At 37.4% G+C, this 21,004-nt stretch overlaps 1 protein-coding gene across 3 annotated transcripts in view; it reads right to left on the reverse strand.

The window, feature by feature from the left end:
* Nucleotides 1–3,697: 3,697 nt before the first annotated feature.
* The window catches only part of LOC139749556 (disintegrin and metalloproteinase domain-containing protein 12-like), a 53,136-nt gene continuing 35,829 nt past the window's right edge, over nucleotides 3,698–21,004 (reverse strand). For all 3 annotated transcript variants that reach the window (XM_071663564.1, XM_071663565.1, XM_071663566.1), the window contains exons 14-18: nucleotides 18,457–18,715; nucleotides 15,545–15,685; nucleotides 13,768–13,946; nucleotides 12,420–12,597; nucleotides 3,698–10,512 (exon numbers count right to left, since the gene is read on the reverse strand). In XM_071663564.1, the coding sequence (XP_071519665.1) occupies nucleotides 9,304–10,512; nucleotides 12,420–12,597; nucleotides 13,768–13,946; nucleotides 15,545–15,685; nucleotides 18,457–18,715 (1,966 nt within the window). In that variant the 3' untranslated portion in view covers nucleotides 3,698–9,303. The remainder of the gene's footprint in view (nucleotides 10,513–12,419; nucleotides 12,598–13,767; nucleotides 13,947–15,544; nucleotides 15,686–18,456; nucleotides 18,716–21,004) is intronic.

The following is a 21,004-nucleotide window of genomic DNA, read 5'->3' on the forward strand; positions in this document are numbered from 1 at the left end:
TATCATTATCATTATCATTATCGTTATTATCATCATCATTATTATTATTATTATTATTATTATTATTATTATTATTATTATTATCTGGTTGAAGGTTTAGAAGAAAGGCGTTGGACAAAATTCATGAAGCAGGAGTTAGTTATAGAGCAGCGGTTCCCAACCATTTCTCAGCCCAGTACACATTTTTAACAAATCTATATGAAAAATGTCTTCCCTTGAAAATCGTCGTACAATTTCCCCCAAATCACCCCTTTACCTTAATCACAAGCAGTGACTTGTTGTATTAGTGCACTTTATCAGTGTTGTGGGACCATTTCATTGACAGAATTTTGCGTCCTCAAAAATTGACAGCCTTGAACCATAGTCTCTTCTACAAGGATATGATAATCGACATTGGATCATATCATTAACAAACTCTCATCGTAAGCAAAGAGTAGAATTTCAACATCTTTATGATAAAATGTCATTCATTTTGAAATATATTCAAGTATAGGGTAACGAGGAACACCAAAGGTCACCGAGATGTCACTCTAAATGTTCCACTGAGGTCAGTGGGTGGAGAACTGATACATAGATGGCGGAAAATGAATACAAAAAAGAAACGCTAAACATTTTCTTAGCCCCTCCTCCCCTAGTGTTTATCACTCCCCTCACTTTGCTAAAAGAAAAAAATGCCCTCGAAGACCTCGTCCCCCCTAGTGTTTATCACTCCCCTCACTTTGCTAAAAAAAAATGCCCTCGGAGCCCTTGTCCCCCCTCAAGTGTTTATCCCTCCCCTCGCTTTCCTAAATAACAAAAATGCCCTTGGAGCCCTTGTGCTCATGAGGGGAAACTATTCTACTGAAGTGTATGTATGTGTTATTTCTAATGCCTTACAGTTATGTCTCCCGCACTGGGCGTGAGATTTAAGCAACAAGATGATCAGCTGAACTTACTTGCCAAGGTACAAAATATCCGCCATTGTCACCCCTCAGCGTTTACACAGCGAACATGGCAGCGTTTACGCAGCGAACGAACATGGTCACACTCGACCCGGCGTCGTGGAACATTTTGATTTTGCAGAACTGATTTACAATGCTTGCATTCCGAGTACGTACGAACACAATTTATATTTTGAGAAGTTAGCACTCTGCGAGTTGCTTAGGGCTTTATATGTAACCATCGAAATGAGTCAAAATCACATAAAACTCAGATGCAACTGTTATAGAGAAGTTACCAGGAAAAAACACCTGATATGTTATAGAGAAGTTATTAAAAGAACATAAAACACCTGATATATGTAATCAAAAGAGTTGTATTCGATACAACTTATCAACATGCTTTGGTAGGGAAAAATTCTTATATAAACATATATTTGGTCTAGGAAGGTGACGAGAAAGGAACAAATTTCACTTTCAATATAACCGCAACAGCGTCACAGACATACATATAGATTTATTTTCCCTTTTGAGAGACTAAAATGGCTTGAATGATAACAAAAAATATATAGGAAATCACAATTATTACTAAGTTTATTCTATATTGAATAGCTCAGCTAATAGGGTGAGAGAGATGGATGGGAATATAAAGTGTGGTTGACAGAGCAAGTGAGGGTGTGCCGAAATGGTTTGGACATTTGATAAAAATGCTTGGGAAAAGGTTGACATAAAGGATATACGTGTTAAAAGTGGAGTAAACAAGGAAAGCGTAGACACAAAATTGGAGATGGAAGAATGGAGTAAAAAAAAAATTGATCTATCGGGTACCGAATATGCAGGAAGGTGAAAGGCGCGCATAATAGTGAATTGCAGCAATATGGTATACTAGGGTTGATGTGCTGTCAATGGACTGAACCACGTAATGAGAGGCGTACGGGGTAAACCATGGAAAGGTATCTGGACTGGGAGCTGTGGTTTCAATGCATTCACATAGCTCGAAAATGGACGAAGGCTGATGTGGCCAAGTTTCTTCATCTATTCCTACTTCTTCCTCGCTAATGGGGAGAAACGGAGATTATGTATCTACAAGAAATATTAACATGGAATATACAAACTTGGGGTCTTTAGGTGAATCACATGCAAGCAATGAATATATTTCTTGTAATGCAACATTATTGAATTAATAGAATGAATAAATTGTAGTAAAGAGTCTCCTTGCATTGATTCAAAGACTTGACCGAACCCCATAGCACATAGGAGGACTCCCATCATGGCAGCAAACTGTGAGAGACTTGAATAACTCGTATAACCACACTCCCGTTACTTCAATACCCATCTTCCTTCCTGCCTACAATTATTATTCACACTCCACGGGAGAGTCATTCTACAAACATTTTATGCAAACATCTCGATCCACTGTATGACTTTGGCCACGTCTGCCCCTCTCCTGCAACAGCAACATAAATGACTCTTTCATCTTGTACTTCCTAATAGATTAACTATCAGGGTGAGGCAATCCCCCTTAAGCTAAAAGATGTACAAAAACTTAGTAATGACGATAAACAATATATTTTTACCTTTATTCTAATCCTTTCAGTCATGCTATAGGAAAAATATTTCGTGGAACAATATAATTTCGTATCAACTGTTTTATGTTATCTCTGCTTAACTATTTTTATTCTTACACAGTCACCAAAAGTGCATACAATACTCAAGGAAGGGATGCACCACTGAATTACAGAGGGTGAGGATTGGTGTTGTGTCATTCTAATCATCACACTCATCCTTGAGTGATGGCCACTTTTATGTTTTAAGTAGTGGCTGTAACTATTGCATTAAACGTCTGACCTGACCTCTCCCTAAGGAACAGCATTCTCCAATGGACTAACTAACCTCACCAAGGTCATACCATTCATCACTACATGATGTGAGGTCAGAACTTGTGCCTTTCGACCCTTACAAGCCACTTCCAACTGTAATGTTGGAAGTCCCACCTTCTGGTCTCCACCAATCAACACTGTTTATAATTCCCAAAAGGGATGACTGGCCTTGATTGACCTGAGATGGCTACCATCATATACCCAAGTAGCACTAAGGGAAAGTGAGTCAAGCAGTTAACTTGCTAGCCAAGTGGGCTGCTTTGATGCCTGAAGTCTTGGCCATGTAAATCCTGACTCAAGAAGACCTTGTGGTTTCTATGCTATCTGTAGCAGTTATCCATGCGACTCCTGACTTCACCTTCCCACCATAATCCTATAGTTCCACAGCACATTGCCATGGGCTGCACCACCTCTATATATATTACCCAGTAAAGCATCTTATTGCTCTTGTTATTGTTGATGCTGCTGTTGTTTGTTTCCAAAAACTCCTATCTTAGTCCATCTCCAAGGACAAATGAAAAGTGACTGGCAAAGAGGATGTGGTTTGGAACTGTGAATAATGAGATGAGGGGGACCAAGAGGAAATGGAAGGATGGGGTAATGGAATATTTGGATCTGAACATTCAAAATGTCAGGTGTGCAAAGGATGGAAAAAAGTCTAGAACTGTGGTATATGGTGGGCAGGGTTAGAGGGTAATGTGCTCTTAATAGTCTGAAACAGAGAGATGATGAAGGTGATTAATATAGTTCTGTGGATCATGATTGTGAATGGTAGACTTTGCTCTCTCTACATTATTCATGACTACTAGGGACTTGATGTGTGTAAAGGTGACCATTTGTTCATCTGTTTCTGATGCTATTTCACAGAGGCAGGGAAGCAATTAGGTATATAAAAAAATGTTTCTTAATTCCACCCTTATAAAACTTTAATCCACATCAAAACTTGTTTTCTGCACAAAATTCCAAACTAAATTGGCGATATCACACTCACTGCTGAATATATGTACCTTAATTTGAAAGCTTCTTGAAACATTTTATAATTATTTAGAGATACAAATGTATTTCTTAAAATAAGAAATAAATGCACATGGTATTTAAATAACTGGAAAATATGACTACATCAAGTTGTATCACCTTCAAATTGTAGAAAAAAAATCTGCTCTGTACCTGTGAAAAGTATGCTTTTAAGCAAGATTCCCCACTTGCCCTTCCCCTTGGTAAGACAGAACACTTGACCAACTTTGCTGCAGTTACACTTAATGCATGGAAAAAAAAGGTATGTGTCAGATCTACTCAAAACCATGCTGCAATAATCTGCCATGATGTAACCCCATGCACCCTATATCACAGCCAAAAAAAAAATCCAAACAGTTGCCACATTACTTATAGGTCAGTGGAACATGATCCAATCTCAGTGAAGGATGGTAGGCCAGGCAATGGATTAGGAAAAGTTAGGAGTCTAGCTCAAAAATATGCTTTTCACAAGTTCCCTGCTCCATCAATTGTCCTTCACTAGGTATACTTGCCTTACTGTGTAATACAATTACTTAGAAGAAGTTAATCAGCAAGAAACTAAAAATTTCCACGTCACTTGTCTCCTTAACATGGTCACCAAGGAGATGCTTCTCTTGTTGATGTCTTAGCATAGCTTAAGTCTTTCTGGGAAGCACATCTTTGGAATGGATGAAAGCGACTGGGCAACTATGTTTTGGTAAAAATTCTGTCTAACTCTCAAGAACCATGTTGTCTGACTGTTTTACAAAGCATATGTGATACAGAGGCCTTAGCTGTGGAAAAATTCCCTTTATCATATGCCCTACAGTAAACCCCTGGTTAATATATTTGAAAAGCTCTTTGAACCTGCTGTGAAATTCTTGCCTTCAAACATGAGACGAGAGACTTAGAATCAATGAAAACTTTTGCAATAATAATATTTGTCTATTTCAACTACTGCTGTGGAATCAAAACTGGACAAAACATGTGATGTCTCTCTGGTAAAAGTTTCCAAGATAACTTCTTGAGTAGCTTTGTCCTTGATAAAGCAGCTGCACTTTCAGCCAAAAATGTTGGATTAGGATAAAATCTAAGAATACACTTATATCTACAGGAAAATTATCAATGTCCCTTTTACCAGTGCCCAATCAAAAATGGATTTTCATTGTTTGTAGCACTCAACATTTAGTCCAAAGAGCAGTCTGATTCTCACCTAAGAATATGGTCTTATGTGAATAATGCAGACCATGGTCTTAAATAGGGGTCTTTTGATAAGTCAATACAAATACTTGACTTCGCAAGCTCCATCAGTGGTGACCTGCGTGAAGAAATGGTACTTGTCTGCAAATGACTTATGAAACAAGCAAAAAACTGTAAAAGAAGCACCACTGAAATGATTCCCCTATTGTTTCACACTACCTCACTGATAATTCTAATGTGCAACAAATCAAATGGTCAGCTACCTGAGATCAAATTTATGACCATAAAATGTCAGAAAAAATACAAATAAGATGTTTAAGACCTTTGACTAGACAATATGCATTTATTTGCTTGAATACCTGGAATGACTTCAACTTTGCAATTTCCACTAGCAATTGGAAAAGACAGATAATAGCAGAGCTGATGAGGTTTTCTGTCACAAAAAATCTAAATGTAGTAGAAACAGAATGGCAAGCAGAAGGCACCTCCCAACCACCTCTCCTTCTGACTTGACTGGCAGCAGGAAAAAAGATGAGGACATTATGCTATGCAGTACAGTAATTGAGATACTGCCAAGAAAAGATCATTGGAAAATGTTCCCTATCAGTTTAATCCCATCTGCTCTGTGGCTGGGTTTTTGGGAAACAAGATATCATTGGTAATCAAGCATTCTTACTGCTAACAGGCATCAGGAGTCCCAGTCCAAGGGTTCCCAAGTCTTGTCCTAGGATTGTAGAGGAACAGACACGGGCTGATCCCTCTAATCCAAGATTATGCCCAACCATTACACTGTTTGTGAAGAAAAGCAATAATTTATGTTTATGGCCTCATTGTTTTGTCTTTAACAAATGTTTCCTTGACTCTGTATACTATCTATCTATCGCTCAAATACCTGTTCCCTTCAGGAACTCCCTCTATGGGAGGCCACATCAAAAGAGTCTTCATAACTGGTGAACTCCAGTGCTGCTTTTAAGCCTTTAGTGCCTCATCCTCAACAGGCCACTGGCAGAGGACAACTCTACTGCAGTGTTTTCAGTGGCTTTTACCTAATGTGTCTACCTAATGTTCCAACCTATTACTGTAACCTAATGCTCCCACATAATATTTCTACCTACTACTTCTATCTAATACTCCTGTCTGTTGTTCCTACCTACTTCTATCTATTCCTCATACTAATTTGCTAAAAGGCAGGACAAGCACATGGTACCCAGTGCAGAAAACATTTAGTCATGAACAATGAGTTGTGTGAGTTAAGTGTTAAGTGTAACTAGGAGAGATCGAGCATTTGTGGACAGAGTGGCAGCAGTACACTTGTGGGTTATGTGGTAAGAAAAGACAGCTACCAGGGTCGGAGGAGTGCATCTTGGCAACCACTGAAGCACTGGTTCACTATGCAGCCATCAATAACCCTTCCAATACCAAGGCGGGTAGTATTGGTAATACCCCTCCCAGGTCAGTAGTTGCCGACCAACTATCAACTACTTTGTACAATACACAGGTTAATGCTACTAGTCTATAACTGCCTGCACTAAACGTTTTTCCTCTCTTGAAAATCAGTGAAACCTGTGCATATTTCCATACTACTTGGAGTTTTTCCTCATTTAAAGACTTCCATGATATCCCATAATATCATATATATATAAAGATTAGGCCAGTGCATGATCACTTTCCTGAAATAGTTTCAGGTGTATCCTGGCCTGTCCTGCTTGTTTGTGTAGATTAAGCCATCTCAGTTTCTTCTCAACTTCTCCATTGAAAACCTAACACCCCTTATGACTAAACTGCCACTAATTTGTTCACCAAAACCATAATAATCTTCCCTGCTTTTTCTTCGCAAATACAGATTTGCAAAATTTATTCAGTATTAGAGCAGCTTCTTGGGCATTCCCTAAGCCTCTTCCTTCTCTACATTTATTACCCCTTCTTTCACCTTCTGCTAATAATAAATGCAACCCTAGAAATTTTTGGGTTGATTCTAAAAAGAGATGTAGGTAATAGTTGGTAAGCAGCCAACAACCATGGAGGTATATTACCAGTACTACCTGCCTGGGTATTGGGAGGGTCAGTGATGCCTGTGTAGTGAGCTAGCACTTCAGTGGCTGTCAAGTTGCACTCCTCTGACCCATGTGGACTACTGGCATTCTGTCCACAAACATAATCTCTCTTAGTCGTACATAAAACCTGACCACTTATTTCATACAGCTCATTCTTTGAAACTCTAGATTTTCCTGCAGACAGCACTATGCACTACCCCTGCCTTTCAGCAAATGTTAGAAGTAAGTAGTAACATTCAAGTAGGAGCATTTGGTAGAAACATTAGTAGTAGGTAGGAACATTAGGCAGGAGCATCAGTTAGAAGTCTCTGCAAACACTGTGCTAGAGTTGCAATCTGCCAGTGGCCTGTTGAGAGTGAGGCACTAAAGGATAAGAAGTGGCAATGGAGTTCACTAGTTATGGAGACTATTGCCGTGGCCATGCCCTTGAAGGAGTTCCAGTTGGAAACAGTCATTAGAGATACAAATACATAGACAGAATTAAGAGTTAATAAACTGTATCTCAGAAGTCTAGTTTTGTTCTCATACATATTTTTTGGCCTCTGTGTCTCTCTCCAACATACTTTTTGTTGTACTTAATCTAACCTAACCTCCGCTACTTTTTTCTGATACAATGGGATGCTTAGGAATACAAAAATGCCCATCATAGGAGAGGAATATGGGTGATCTGATTACACCTCTCTAGCTTTTAAGTCAGCTGGGTATTGTTAACAGTTCTTCATGAGATACAGTGACAGATTAACTGTAGGTTAAACTGCACACGAACAAGCACTGTATCAGTGTAACTAGTGGTGGATAGTTGGAAAAGATTAAGTACGAAGCTATAAATGCCAGTAACATAATCATCTTTAAAAAGCTACTTAAAGGTAAAGAAGGTTCAAGAGATGGGGTCCTATGAGTGCAACACTCCCTGCACTGGACAAACAGGCAATCAGTGATTTCCTCTTTTTCTAAAACAACAAGAGACTTTCACCCTCACTTCTGTCAAGAAATGATCAGACCTTCCACCTGCCACATTTATCAAAACATTCATATACAACAAGATCTCCTTTGCATGCCCATTAATAGGTAAATAATCTAATAATGCCCATTAACCTCATCCCCAACCCATTCTTAGCTAGATTCTACCCATTTATACTTTGTAATCTAGCATTTTACATACTGGAAAGCTCTATTACTGTAATTAGCTTTTCTCATATCTTCTGAAACAGAAAAGTAGCTACTGACAATGAAACTATATCAACATTCTCACCACATAGTGGAATTTGAGACATTAAGAACTTCAGCTGCAATAAACACATAAGGAGATACCAACTCAGGTACTGATGACAGTGACAATGTGTTGGAAGCAGACACCACATATCTAAGTTCAGATGAAAGCCTGTGATGCATCTGTGACAAGTACTGCACATACTGTTTCGTACAACAATGTTAGAATATTTAGGGAAACAATGCTAAAGAAAATCCTGCAGTGTCTCCTGTGATACATTTTGTGGCAAGTACTGCACATACTTCTTTGTACATCACTGTTGAAACATTAAGTAAAACAAATGCTCAGGATAATTCTGTAGTCTTATCATCACAAATGAATGCATTTGGACAGTTTTTTTGCCCATTTTTGTGAAAAATCCAGATAAGTGAGATCAGAAATATTGCACTTTAATACATTGGATACTTACTAATGCAAAAATGGGTTTGTGGGTGTACAAATCTTGATGTTAATGGTATACTTTCCTATCTGGCACCTCTGGGCTAACTTGGCACAAAGCTTTCCCTGTAAATGGAATTGCTTGTATTCAGAGTTAAACATATTACTAAAGTACATGTAGCATGATGGCTTCTCTGTTTTTTTTACACTGTATTGTTATCATTTCACCAAACTGGTTTTTCATAATTAGCACCAAAAGATTTCACTGATGCACTAGTTTTTAGTATGTTTGAGATTTCTGAAGAACCCATTTTTGTGTATAAAAGATACTGAAGGTGTGTCAATGGCTCCAACATACTTTTCTGTATGGCACTTGATAATTAAGTGAAAGAACTGAAACTTCTTGAAGCTTTCTGACAACTGATCCATTGCTCGAGTTGCCAAAATCCATACATTCAGTAGTCTAAATCAATTTATTTATCTTAATAATCTAAGTGTTTTTGCCAAGCTCTCCTTTATGTCCTTGGCTTATAGAACTGGAATATTCCTCCAGTCATATCACTATAATTAAGTACTTAAATCACAAGATATCTAATATCACATACTGGAGGTTATGGTCTTGGAGGTATGATAGGCTTCTGTCTTGGAGGGTGAGGAAATTCTGGTTTTGGGGGTAAAACAGGTTCAAGACTTGGAGGTACAGTACATTCTGGTCTTTGAGGTACTAAAGGTTTTGGTTGTGAATATACTATAGGGGCTGGTCTTGGAGGAACCACTGGTTCTTGTCTTGAAGAAGTCACTGGTATAATGTACTTAGGTCTTACAGGTACTATGGGTTCTGGTTTTGAATATTCTACAGGGTCTGGTCTTGGAGGTACCACTGGTTCTTGTCTTGGAGATGTGGCAGATCCTGAACTAAAAGGTAAGGAAAAGTCTGGTCTTGGAGGTTTGGTTGGCTCTGGTTGCTGAGAAATGGTAAGACCTACTCCTGAATCCATAACAGGTTCAGAAGACCTGCTGTTTCCATCTTGTGCTGGTCTCTGCAAAGGGGGTAAGGGTGCTTTTCTTACAGGCACAATTTTCATAGATGAAGTGCAAGGTGGAAGCACTTGCTGACTAGATGATTCACAAATATCTTTGTCCATACTACTATTTTGAACTTCATTTTCTTTTCCAGAAAGTATGGAAAGATTCTGTGTTAGTTTTGAAAGTTTATCTAAGACTACATCATCACCACAATCATGAAGCATGTCCTCAGGAGAGTGGATCTGAATATTGGCGGAATATACTTGGTTGAGTAGAGGTGCTTCGTGAGATGCACATTTAGACGTCACTTTAACAGAGTTTTGATGTGCTGAATGGTCAGTGTCAACATTGTTATGGAGTAAATGAGACGAGTATGAGGAAGCATTAGAAATGTGAGGTGCGCTTGTGGGTATTTCAACAACCGTTTGCTGATCAACCTTTGTCTTAAAAATGATCTCATTTGCCCCTTTACTACTTGATACAACTTCCTTTGGACTGGATTTCTTTAACTTACAGGATGGGAAAATGTTTTCTATCCATTTGATGATTTTAAACATGAGTGGATACCAACAGCAGCGGAAGATCCTAGTCATGAATGGACAGCAGCATGTGTCAAGGCAGCTAACACAGCAGGGGAAATTAGGAGACATATAGGAACGTCCCTTTTTGTCCCACCACCATCGCAGATGATCCCACATGCAACACATGGAAAACAGCAGCAGTACCAACAACATCCCAAACAGCACAGCAAAGTTAAACCTTGGTATGGCCACACACTTCTGGTTTACACACATCTGTAACAGGGAGATATTCTCTTAGTTTGGAGGAATTAGAGAAGAAAAAAGTACAACAAAAGCATTATTCAGCTAGTATCAGTGCAAAAAAATTCTCAGTTAACTACACTATGTCCAAAAAGTCTTATGAAAAATATCATCTGAAACATGATTTCTAACATCTGAATACATTCAAATGTGCATATCAAAGTACATGGTGATGAAGAGTCAAAACAAAAAGCAACTTTCATGAATAGACATTCTGATATAAAATACACTAATTTAAGCAGAACATGAAAATATATATATATTAAAGCCAATACTTTCCTTTAAATGCATGTAATTTTATTAGGTTAGACCAAGAGTGGATGACAAGTAGTAAATATCATAAATTCTGACAAGGATGACAATGTTTGGCTGAGCTAAGGAAGTAGAGAAGTGTAGCATAAGAGATGCAACAGGGTTCTACTATTGTGTATACAATTCTGCTGTGGTGAAGATGAAACAACAATGATAATCTTTCACATCATGGCTGGAGAGATGAAAAGCAAAGGAAACCAGGTCTGGAAACATCAATGAACAATTTTGATGGTTTCTAGGGAAAGATGAACAAATAGAAATTCAGGATAAAATCATGGGAAATTTTGTATGTAATCAAACTAGTTAAGGTAATTCACAATTATGAAACGATGTAAATGATAGACATATCTCCATACATGATGTATTGATTGTGGTGGAACTTTAGGAAGGTTTGTTTAAACTTTAGGGTGGGATCTTGTTTTCATTGTACCTGCACTGATGGGTGTTCTCAAATACAGGTCTTGTAGATCACTACAAATGGTACAACAATGGTACCAAACAGACAAGTTCAGCAACCACAATGTCTTCCATGAAAAAGCAACTACATTCTCAATAGCAAAAGAAAATTTAACGGAATCATTTCTTTAGATAATCTTAAAAGAAGATTGAGTGGAAACCATGTTTTTAAAAGTCAATGTTAAGAATTTTGAAGGTTTCTTGGGAAAAGATGATAAACATAACTTCAAGGTAAGACTAAGAGATATTTGGTACCACCAAAACTGGTAAAGGGAGTATATAATTGGAAAAAAGACTTGATTGTAATAATCACTTGTGACCAAAAGCCAAGTAAGATGTGCATAGAACCAGTAAAATGGGTGTGCAAAATTCTTGGACTTGTAAGCTGAATTTAAGTCAAATAGTATAGATGGGGCTGTACTTCAGTGGTTAGGAAAGTGATTGAGTGGCTATAAAAAATAAATATTGATTCATGGTCAAGTCTCAGAATGGTTAGATTTAACAAATGGTGTGCTAAATATATCATTCTTGAAAACAGTTCTCTTTCTCATATATGTTAACAATATTGATGATGGGCTGCATATTAAGGTACTGAAATTTATAGATGAAAGAAAGTTATATGATAAATCTCCAACAGAAATTAAATATCTACAGTTTCAAAATGAATTGGAAAAACTGATGGACTGGGCTCACATGTGACAAATGAATCTCAATATTGATATGAGCAAAGTTTTACATAACAATAGTAAAAACAAAAAGGCAAGCAAGCTACAGTATAAATTTTGCTGAGCTACAAAGAATAAATGAGGAAAGAGACTCATGCTAGCACTAGGACTGCCTTACTAAGCTAATACCTCACTCATGTTGCAAAGCATTGTCTTGTTACTTATGTTGGCTTCATCTCATAAGTTATAAAAAAAAAATTCTGTACACTGTAAACCAAATAATGTGCTACTGACCATCTACAGAGTTAAATGGGTTATACTGACTGAATTTTGATTACTTTGGAATGTGACATTGTTAAAGAAAGGGAGTAGAAGTGGCAGTAAAAAGGATGAATGCTTAAAACTGTGTAAAAAAAGTACAATAACAAGCGGACTCAGCCTATCTACCTGGCCACTACCACAAGAAGCACCATCAGGTACGAGCCAGGAGCTGGGAGGAATGTCATCAGAGAGTATTCTTCTGCAGTCATGTCTATCTTTTCTCCACGCTGTGTATGTCACTGTATCAAGCTTGGGTTTCACATCAGCATCTGTGCTGCAGTGAAGGGTACCACAGAGGGCATCTCTGCAAAGGATAAAACTATTATGAATTGAGAACTAAAGCACAACTAATATGAAAGGCCTCCTCTATCAGTAAAATTTTTCAAATGCAACATGGCTTCAAATCAATATATCTAAATATGTGCTGTGATACCAAAGTTAACTTTCATTTGCAATAGTCATATTCTTTCACATATACACTAAGGCATATAACTTAAAATCTGGCACTACAAAATTAGGCATCAAAGTGACAGTGAGTGTTCACAAAAAACACTGTCTACCCCAATATATTTTCAAAGGTGATACACAGCTAAAGTTTATTGTGGATATAAGCATATGATCCTCTAAAGGTGAAATCATCATACATCTGGTCGCTGATAATTTTGCATGACTTTTTAAGGCCTTAGGTAGGCCTGGCCTAAGAGTAGGACTAGCCTGGTTACACAAGCTAAAGATATGTTCAAATGGTAAAACCAACTGTGCAACAATTTGTGTGGTCATTTCCATGAAATGGATGGAAGTTGACTGATGTCTGACTGTTATTTTGTACACTACATTAGTACTTGCATGGGCGATCAGAACATACACTATATACTGAATGGTGCACCCATGTGAACTTCCCATACGTTACATACACAATACATATACAATACATGAACATACGATCAGAATGAAAAAAAAGTAGTTTACATAGAAAAATTGAACTGTATTCATCTCAAAAAATGCAATAAACACAGCAGAAAGTAATAGTTGGCAGCTCTGTTTATGCAATCATGCTCCTCTAACATTTTACTAGTCTCCATTCTATGTACAGCCATTGCGAAAGAAAGTCTATGATATATGGTTGGAGCTCTGTTTATGCAATCATGCTCCTCTAATATTTTACTAGTCTCCATTTTATGTACAGCCATTGTGAAAGAAAGTCTATTATATCTCACAGGTAGACTCATGGTAATGCTAGGCAACAACTTAAGCCTTTTCACTCTGAGTATTTAAAGATAAGAATAAAGAAAACTAAGACAATTCCTGTATATGACAAAGAAACCATGAACTTACATGTACAAGCTCTGTGTGATTTCTCAATTACGGGAATATACTTTCTAATTCTTTCTTTCTCTTCTACATTAATAAAATCAGCAAAACACACGAGTCTCTAGTTATTCATGAAATAAAGGTTATCAACAAGTAAACTAACTGGGCAGAACAAGGCTGCAGAGTCTTGCTGTGTTGGTCCAAAAAGCCACAGTTGCCAAATGAGTCACCCCCTAGGTTGAACTGGGTGTAGCAGTGTGGAGAACCTGCTGAGGCACTTTTACCCCATATCTGCTGACACCGGCCCTCATGGCTACCACACTCTCCTTTGTAACAGTGGCCCTGCAATATCAAAAATTCATGGTCAGAACTCTTTCCGCATTGTCAGTAATACAGGTTCATTAATTATGAATGACACATTTAAAAATCCTAAAATGTTACATAAATCATAAGAAGCAGACTATCACATAAAAAAAAGATTAATCAGACAGATGTCTCAAAGGGATGGGTTGTTGAAGGAAAACAGGAAATAGAACTAAATATTAAATTCCAAGGTGTATTCACAATGTTAAATGCATTACCAGCAACAGAAACTAGCACATAAGAGTGGTGTCTCACTTGGGGCTACCCATAATTACACCTGAGAAAATCATTAAATCTTAGTGGAACCAAGATTTACTGAGGTGCCACTCTTAAGGAGAGAAAACCAAATGAAAAAGTCTCTCTCCTTATCTCTCCTTACCTTTAAAAGAGGATGTGGGAAAAGATATGGAGCAAGCCCAAAACAAAAGAAAATAGAGGAATGCAAACTATGAAGAAATAAAACACCTACTTTCATTGAATAGACTGGGAAGCTGAATTCTAGAATTTGAAGAATGAGCAGTGTTATAATATGTTCTGCAAAATCTATAATAAAAGAGTAGTAGGGCATTTACTACAACAAAAGAATGGAGAAGTGGAAACAAGAAAAAAGAGCAATGATTGGCTTAATGAAAAAAAACGGAAAAAGAGCAAAGGAAAAGCAGTAACTTAATGTGAAAGAGCAACAGTGAAGATGAAAGGCGCATATGCAGCACTTGAATGGTGCAAGAGGACCTGGTATTGTACCATATCATGATAAAAATGATAATCAATGGAGTATAAAGGGCAAACCACTGATAAAAAACTAAATAATCAGATTAAATTTGAGGCAAATGCAGAAAGCTGAGTATAAATCTTTAAGGAGTACTCTGTATTGTTAAGAAAACCAGGGAATTTAAAAGCTATTGGACTACTCTGCCTCAAGAAAACTGATAATATGTTCATTAAGCTCTCTCTACTGCAAGAAATAATGTTTTAAAAGAGGCCTTTCTCCAATAACTTTAAGAATCATAGCTAGATAAGGTGCTGTGGTATATTTAAATAATACATATGGGCACAAATAATCATCAATAAAAATTAAGAAATTCAACTAGAATTTGAGGCAAATATCCAATTCTGTTCTAGGATATATATCACAGCTAGAACTATGTTATATGCTTTAACCCAAGACAGAGGTTTCTTGCATTCATATTCCTTATCAAATACATGTCCAAACCATGGAATAAAGACATGCTGGAGAGACGTCTCTAGGAGAACATTTTTCCCTGGTGATTTTACATAACATAATACTCTACTGTGAAGGGAAAAAGGTCAAGCTCACAGACAAAATGAATGACCATGAACACCGATAGGGTGTAAATTGGTGAATCATGAAGGGGAGGGATCTGGAAAGGGGGATGAGATTGTGTTCAAGAGAGATGGCGCCTGCAGGAGCAACTAAGCTTTGTTTCATGAAGGAAGCACTGGATATACTGTATGGATATACTGAGAATAAATGTGGTAAGTAATCCATAGGCAGACAATTCCATTTCTTCTTTTATAAGCACCATACTAAGTACTCTGCAATATTCATTACTCACCTTACTTTGCCGGCAAGAGGTTCCATCTTTCTTAAAAACATCAGGTGGGCAAAATTCTGAGTCTCCAGTACAGTACTCGGCAGTGTCACACTCATCCACAACAGCTCGGCACACTGTCCATGCTAACTTGGGCCTGCAAGTCTGCAGTAAACATAAAAGAATCATCTATTATCTATTCATGTAAACATGATAATTTTACCTATGTTGGGCCCTATCTCAATTATCTCATTACCGGACAATCACAATGATTTCGGATTTCTTAATGGTCACTGTCTTCACCTCTTCTTCACTTTGCACTTTCCATGAGAACATTACTGTACTATAATATGAGCATCTCTCATTTACTTGACTTCATCTCATCTTTTATTCCTTCTTGTGACTTTTGGTTGACTGTTTCCTTCTAATCTGAATGAAATATTTAACATGTATGTCAATAAACACTTTGAGGAACAAAAAAATCTATAATCATGCACTCTTGTCCTTCTGTATTCTAATGTGGAGGTCTAAGGCTGCAATCCTCTTCATGTAGCTTAGCTCCCTTGCATCATGAACAGTTTCTACTGCCTGTTATTCAACTCTTCCAATTCCATATGTCTGTACAAGCAAGGAGACCAAACTGGTCATACATATCCTTATTTAGGTGCAACATGTTCTATACATCATTTAAAACAATTCTTTTTCTATGTTCTTAGACCTACAGTGTCTACAAAAATGACTGTCTGTACCTATATATTTTCAAAGGCAATACATGGCTGAGGTTTATTGTGGGTGCAAACATATGACCCTCTCAGGGTGAAATCATCATAAATCTGGTCACTGAGACTAGTGTTTCAAATAGTGTGAACACCTGTAACCCACATCAATGTGCCTCAAGCTATCTTGCATGAAGGATGTTCTTTCTTTACTCTTCCTGGCAGCAACTTCATTTTGGACACTCAGCTTCTGGGCACTTTATTTCTTCCACCTTTACTTCAAGATGGTTGGCTCTTACAATTCAAAGGAAGAGAAAGGCTGAATTATTGCTTGGAAGTAAGAAAATGTAGGTACACGTAAGATTTCTCAGTGAACTAGGCACTTAGAATGCATGATCAGGTGGCTGGGTGGCTGCTTCCTGTAACAACCCATCAGTGCCTTGCATCATTTGGGAGATCAAGACCTTATGAATCCAAAACATGGACCTCTTATACCCTAAGAACCTTACTAATTCCATGTCCTCTGCAGCTGGTAATTAAGACCAAATGAGAGATGACAAGGACTAAAATGTAAGTGTAACACTGCCTTTGAAAAGGTATGGGGAGGTGGACAAGATTTTTTGCAGACAATGTAATTTTATGCTGACCAATACACAGTTTTGTTCCTTTACTATGCTTACTGCAAGTTGATAAATACATCAATTCACTATGTAATTCACTATGTATATATCTTCACTGTTTTGCATTTATTTGGTTATATTTTTGTACCATGCACCCAAAAAACCTGGTGTTTATCACAGACTCTAAGAAACCTGCTAATTTCCCTTCTAACTTTCACTGATACACAAACATATTCAGGTGGTTTGAGTATCTCTGGCAAGTCACTTTCACATATCATCAGTCACAGTAATGCTACAACCAGAGTTTACAAGACACTACTGGTCAGTGATCTATCAGAGGAAACCTTTGATGTCCATGCTAGAATGTGTGAAGAAAAGATCTAGTAATGATAATGTATCCATCCCTCCCATCATAGTATAATCACAGACACGTTCATACAGAAATTTTTCCTATAAATGTTCTAAAACCTTGTTTCCATGATTCCCTGTTACAATGAGAATCCATATTCTCCCAGTCACCTCTTCATAACTGAAATATCCCACTATCAGTATTTTAGCATCACTGGGAAGTGTCTTACAGCTTCATCTAACATCCTGATCATTCTTTCACTGTTATCATTGTATGTTCATTCTGGATCACTGCAATTTCTGAGATTACATAATGTTAACACCAATATATACTTCTTCCCTACAGTTACTCTTCCCAGTATGTATTACTGGAATGGGCTATCTTTCACTATTTCTTGAAAATCAAGGCTATCTCTTACTAACAAGACCAATCCTCTCTCTCCTTTACCTTCTCTTTCTCTCATTCCGATCATATACAACTCTAAATAAAACACACGAGATCTTATCTCTTTAGTAGGCTTTGCTTCTACATCTCTGACAACATCAGAGGACACCTATCAATTAATACATCATCGAATAATGCCCATTCACCATCTCTCCTACTCACATATGTATATTTGTATACATATCTCTCTTTTTTTTTTTTTTCCCAAAAGAAGGAACAGAGAAGGGGACCAGGAGAAGATATTCCCTCAAAGGCCCAGTCCTCTGTTCTTAACGCTACCTCGCTATCGCGGGAAATGGCGAATAGTATGAAAAAAAAAAATCTCTCTTTTTAAACCAGGTATTTCCAATCATCAGTCTTTTTTCAGCACACAAATCCACAGGCTCTTCACTATTTCCATTCGTAGCACTGAATACCCCATGCACACCAATTAAACCCTCAACTGCCACATCAATTACCTTCGCACTTAAATCACTCGTCACTAATACCTGGTCTTGTATAACAAGAATATTATAGATAGAGAGGGTTTGGGGATGGCAGCTCATAAGATAGATGATCAGTATATTAACAATAGTTTGAATGGTTGAGACTATCATATTTGCAATAAAATAAAATAAATTAAGAAAAACAATACTCAGAGAATGATGGAAGAGGGATGTGAAAGCTGGTGAATGGAAGAAAGAAAAGTATGTATTTTCTGAGCTGAAAATGATTGCAAGTATTCAAGATAAAATGGAAAGTATCCCTTGACACAAATCAACACTGTCTTTCCTCTGACACATAAACAAAAAATTCCTACTTACTCACCTGAGTGTCACAACAGGCACCAGAGGCACAAGAGGCATTGCCAACTAGTTTGCAACTGTCAGCAAGGCAGCAAGGATTCTTACAAAACTCTTGTGGGCCACAGTCACATTGTTCTCCATCTTCAACTATGCCATTACCACATATGGAGCCCGAGAACTGCTGTGAGGGCACGTTTTTCAGGCAGTCGAATAAAAATGCATTCAAGTTACTCGTAATGTTTTTCTTGCTGCAGGAACTCCACATGATATGTGAGCTGTTTCTGTTTGAGAAGGAAAGAAATTCAATACATGAGGTTACTACAGCTGGTCCAACACCTAAATTGTCCTGTGGTCAATGCTGGCCTACATGTATAGTGAAGAGTATTACATGATAGTTTCCCTAGTGTGCAGCAAGGTAGCTGATGGAGTCTTCTCTTCATCCCCTAACCCTTGTACTTTCAACCACAATGGTCTATACTATTATCATTTTCACACATATACTCCCTCACACTTTAAACTTTGTACTTGGCCTATTACTGGAACTTTCTACCTACTTTGCTCATATATTCTATTATCAATATTCAAACCTACCATTCTTAAGATATTTCTAAGCTATCTGTAAAGCACCTCTTTCTTTTCACAGTTATGCCCTAACTGATTTAGAATACTAGCTTTGAACTTTAAGGTTATAAAATTAAGCCATGAGCAAGATGATGCCTTGACACATGAACAAATTCACATATATTTATTCACTTATTATACATGATCGCCGTTTCCCGTGTCAGCAAGGGAGGCCCAGGAAACAGACAAAGAACAGCCCATCCACTCATACATACACACATATATATATTTCTTTATCATTCTATCATAACTTGTCGCTGTCTCCCGTGTTAGTAAGGTAGCCCAACCCACCCACATACACATGTATGTACATACACATCCACACACGCACATATACATACCTATACATTTCAACATATACATATAAATACATACAAAGACATATACATATATACACATGTACATAATTCATACTTGCTGCCTTTATTCATTCCCATCACCACCCCATCACACATAAAATGATAAACTTAATATTACGTAACGTATGTATCATTCAGTATGCCCGTGGCTGGTATGTATATGTTACATATGTAAACTAGAAAAACACAAATCAAATGCCTGCTGAAATTTCAACAAGAGGTTTCAGCGAAGCAAATCATGAAAGTGAGTTTATATATGAAAGCATGGTTTTATTCTATCTATGAACAAAGAACATTTTTGAGCATTTTAAGCACACTCCTTCACCTACTCTAAAACATGTTGCTCTTCAACAAACCCATCTAATTCAACCAGTAAGGAAAGTAAACATATGCATAATAATGCCACAGTCACATTGATGCACACAAAACAAAATATGTGTGCTAGAAAGCCATAAAATTCCACTAAAAGTAATAGTGTATTCACTCACTTGGCCATTACCCTACTTTCCCACCTATGACGTGCTGCCATAGATCTATCACACAGTTGTTCCAACACTGTTTCACTTGCAGAGGCAGGCTATGCTATGGAACTAAGGGGATTTCCTAAGGCAAGACCAAATTTCTCTCTATAAAAATTACCTTCATCATCTTGGAAAACATCATCTGAAGCACAAAGCTCTATTAAGTCAATGAAAGTTTTTAGTCCAATCATCAGTCTTATTCATAGAACACTATGAGAGTGAGATTCTAACTTCAATCAGTAATCATCCAAAAATGTGAGTTAGATACACTGATGTGTGGTCCTTGTGTTCATTTTCCCATGATTGTGATGTTTTCTTTAATGAATTAAATAACATTCACCCCACCATCTCTAGTTCTACTCAGCAGCATCAACTTCATGTCAACATACATGCATATGCATGCACTTTGGCTCCTCCTTCAACCAAAGCTTGAGACTCCCAGACATTAACAAAGACATCTCCATTCTTTATAATCTCCTCTGATGAGAAAAACATATCGAGACTATTTATTTCAAATCCTTGAAAAAGCTGGAAAAAAAACTGAAGGCAATAACAAAACACTATGATATATATATACAGCTCTCTGAGGGGAGTTTTCTCCTCATGTATTTATGTGACATGACTGATAAATGATTATGAAATCCAAACTGGGAGAAACAAGCTACAATAAACCTCTTTCAGATGCAGCTAGTATATTATTGATAAGCTGGAAAAATGGTTTATCATGTTATTCCCACAAGGCTACAGAGTGATCTTGTCCTTTAGCATTACGAAAAGATTCCATCATGCACTTCCCTCTATTCTAGTACTGATGGCTACCACTCCACTGGCCCATTTTCCAGCTTGAAGCTGCCAACCATCACCAAAAATTCAACTAGATGACCATCTATTTACTAGCCAGGATATAAGGAATTTTCAGAAATAAGATGGTTAATATTTCTCTCTCATATGAGAGATGAATAGTGTAAGGGGAAGATGAAGTCATTGCAGAATGAAGGTTGTTGACATGTGGGTGGGCAAAGCTGAACCAAGCTGTAGGCTGCTGTTATAGAATAGGTAGTTAACCAGA

Source organism: Panulirus ornatus, chromosome 7, assembly GCF_036320965.1.
Source record: "Panulirus ornatus isolate Po-2019 chromosome 7, ASM3632096v1, whole genome shotgun sequence".
Classification (NCBI taxonomy): domain Eukaryota; kingdom Metazoa; phylum Arthropoda; class Malacostraca; order Decapoda; family Palinuridae; genus Panulirus; species Panulirus ornatus.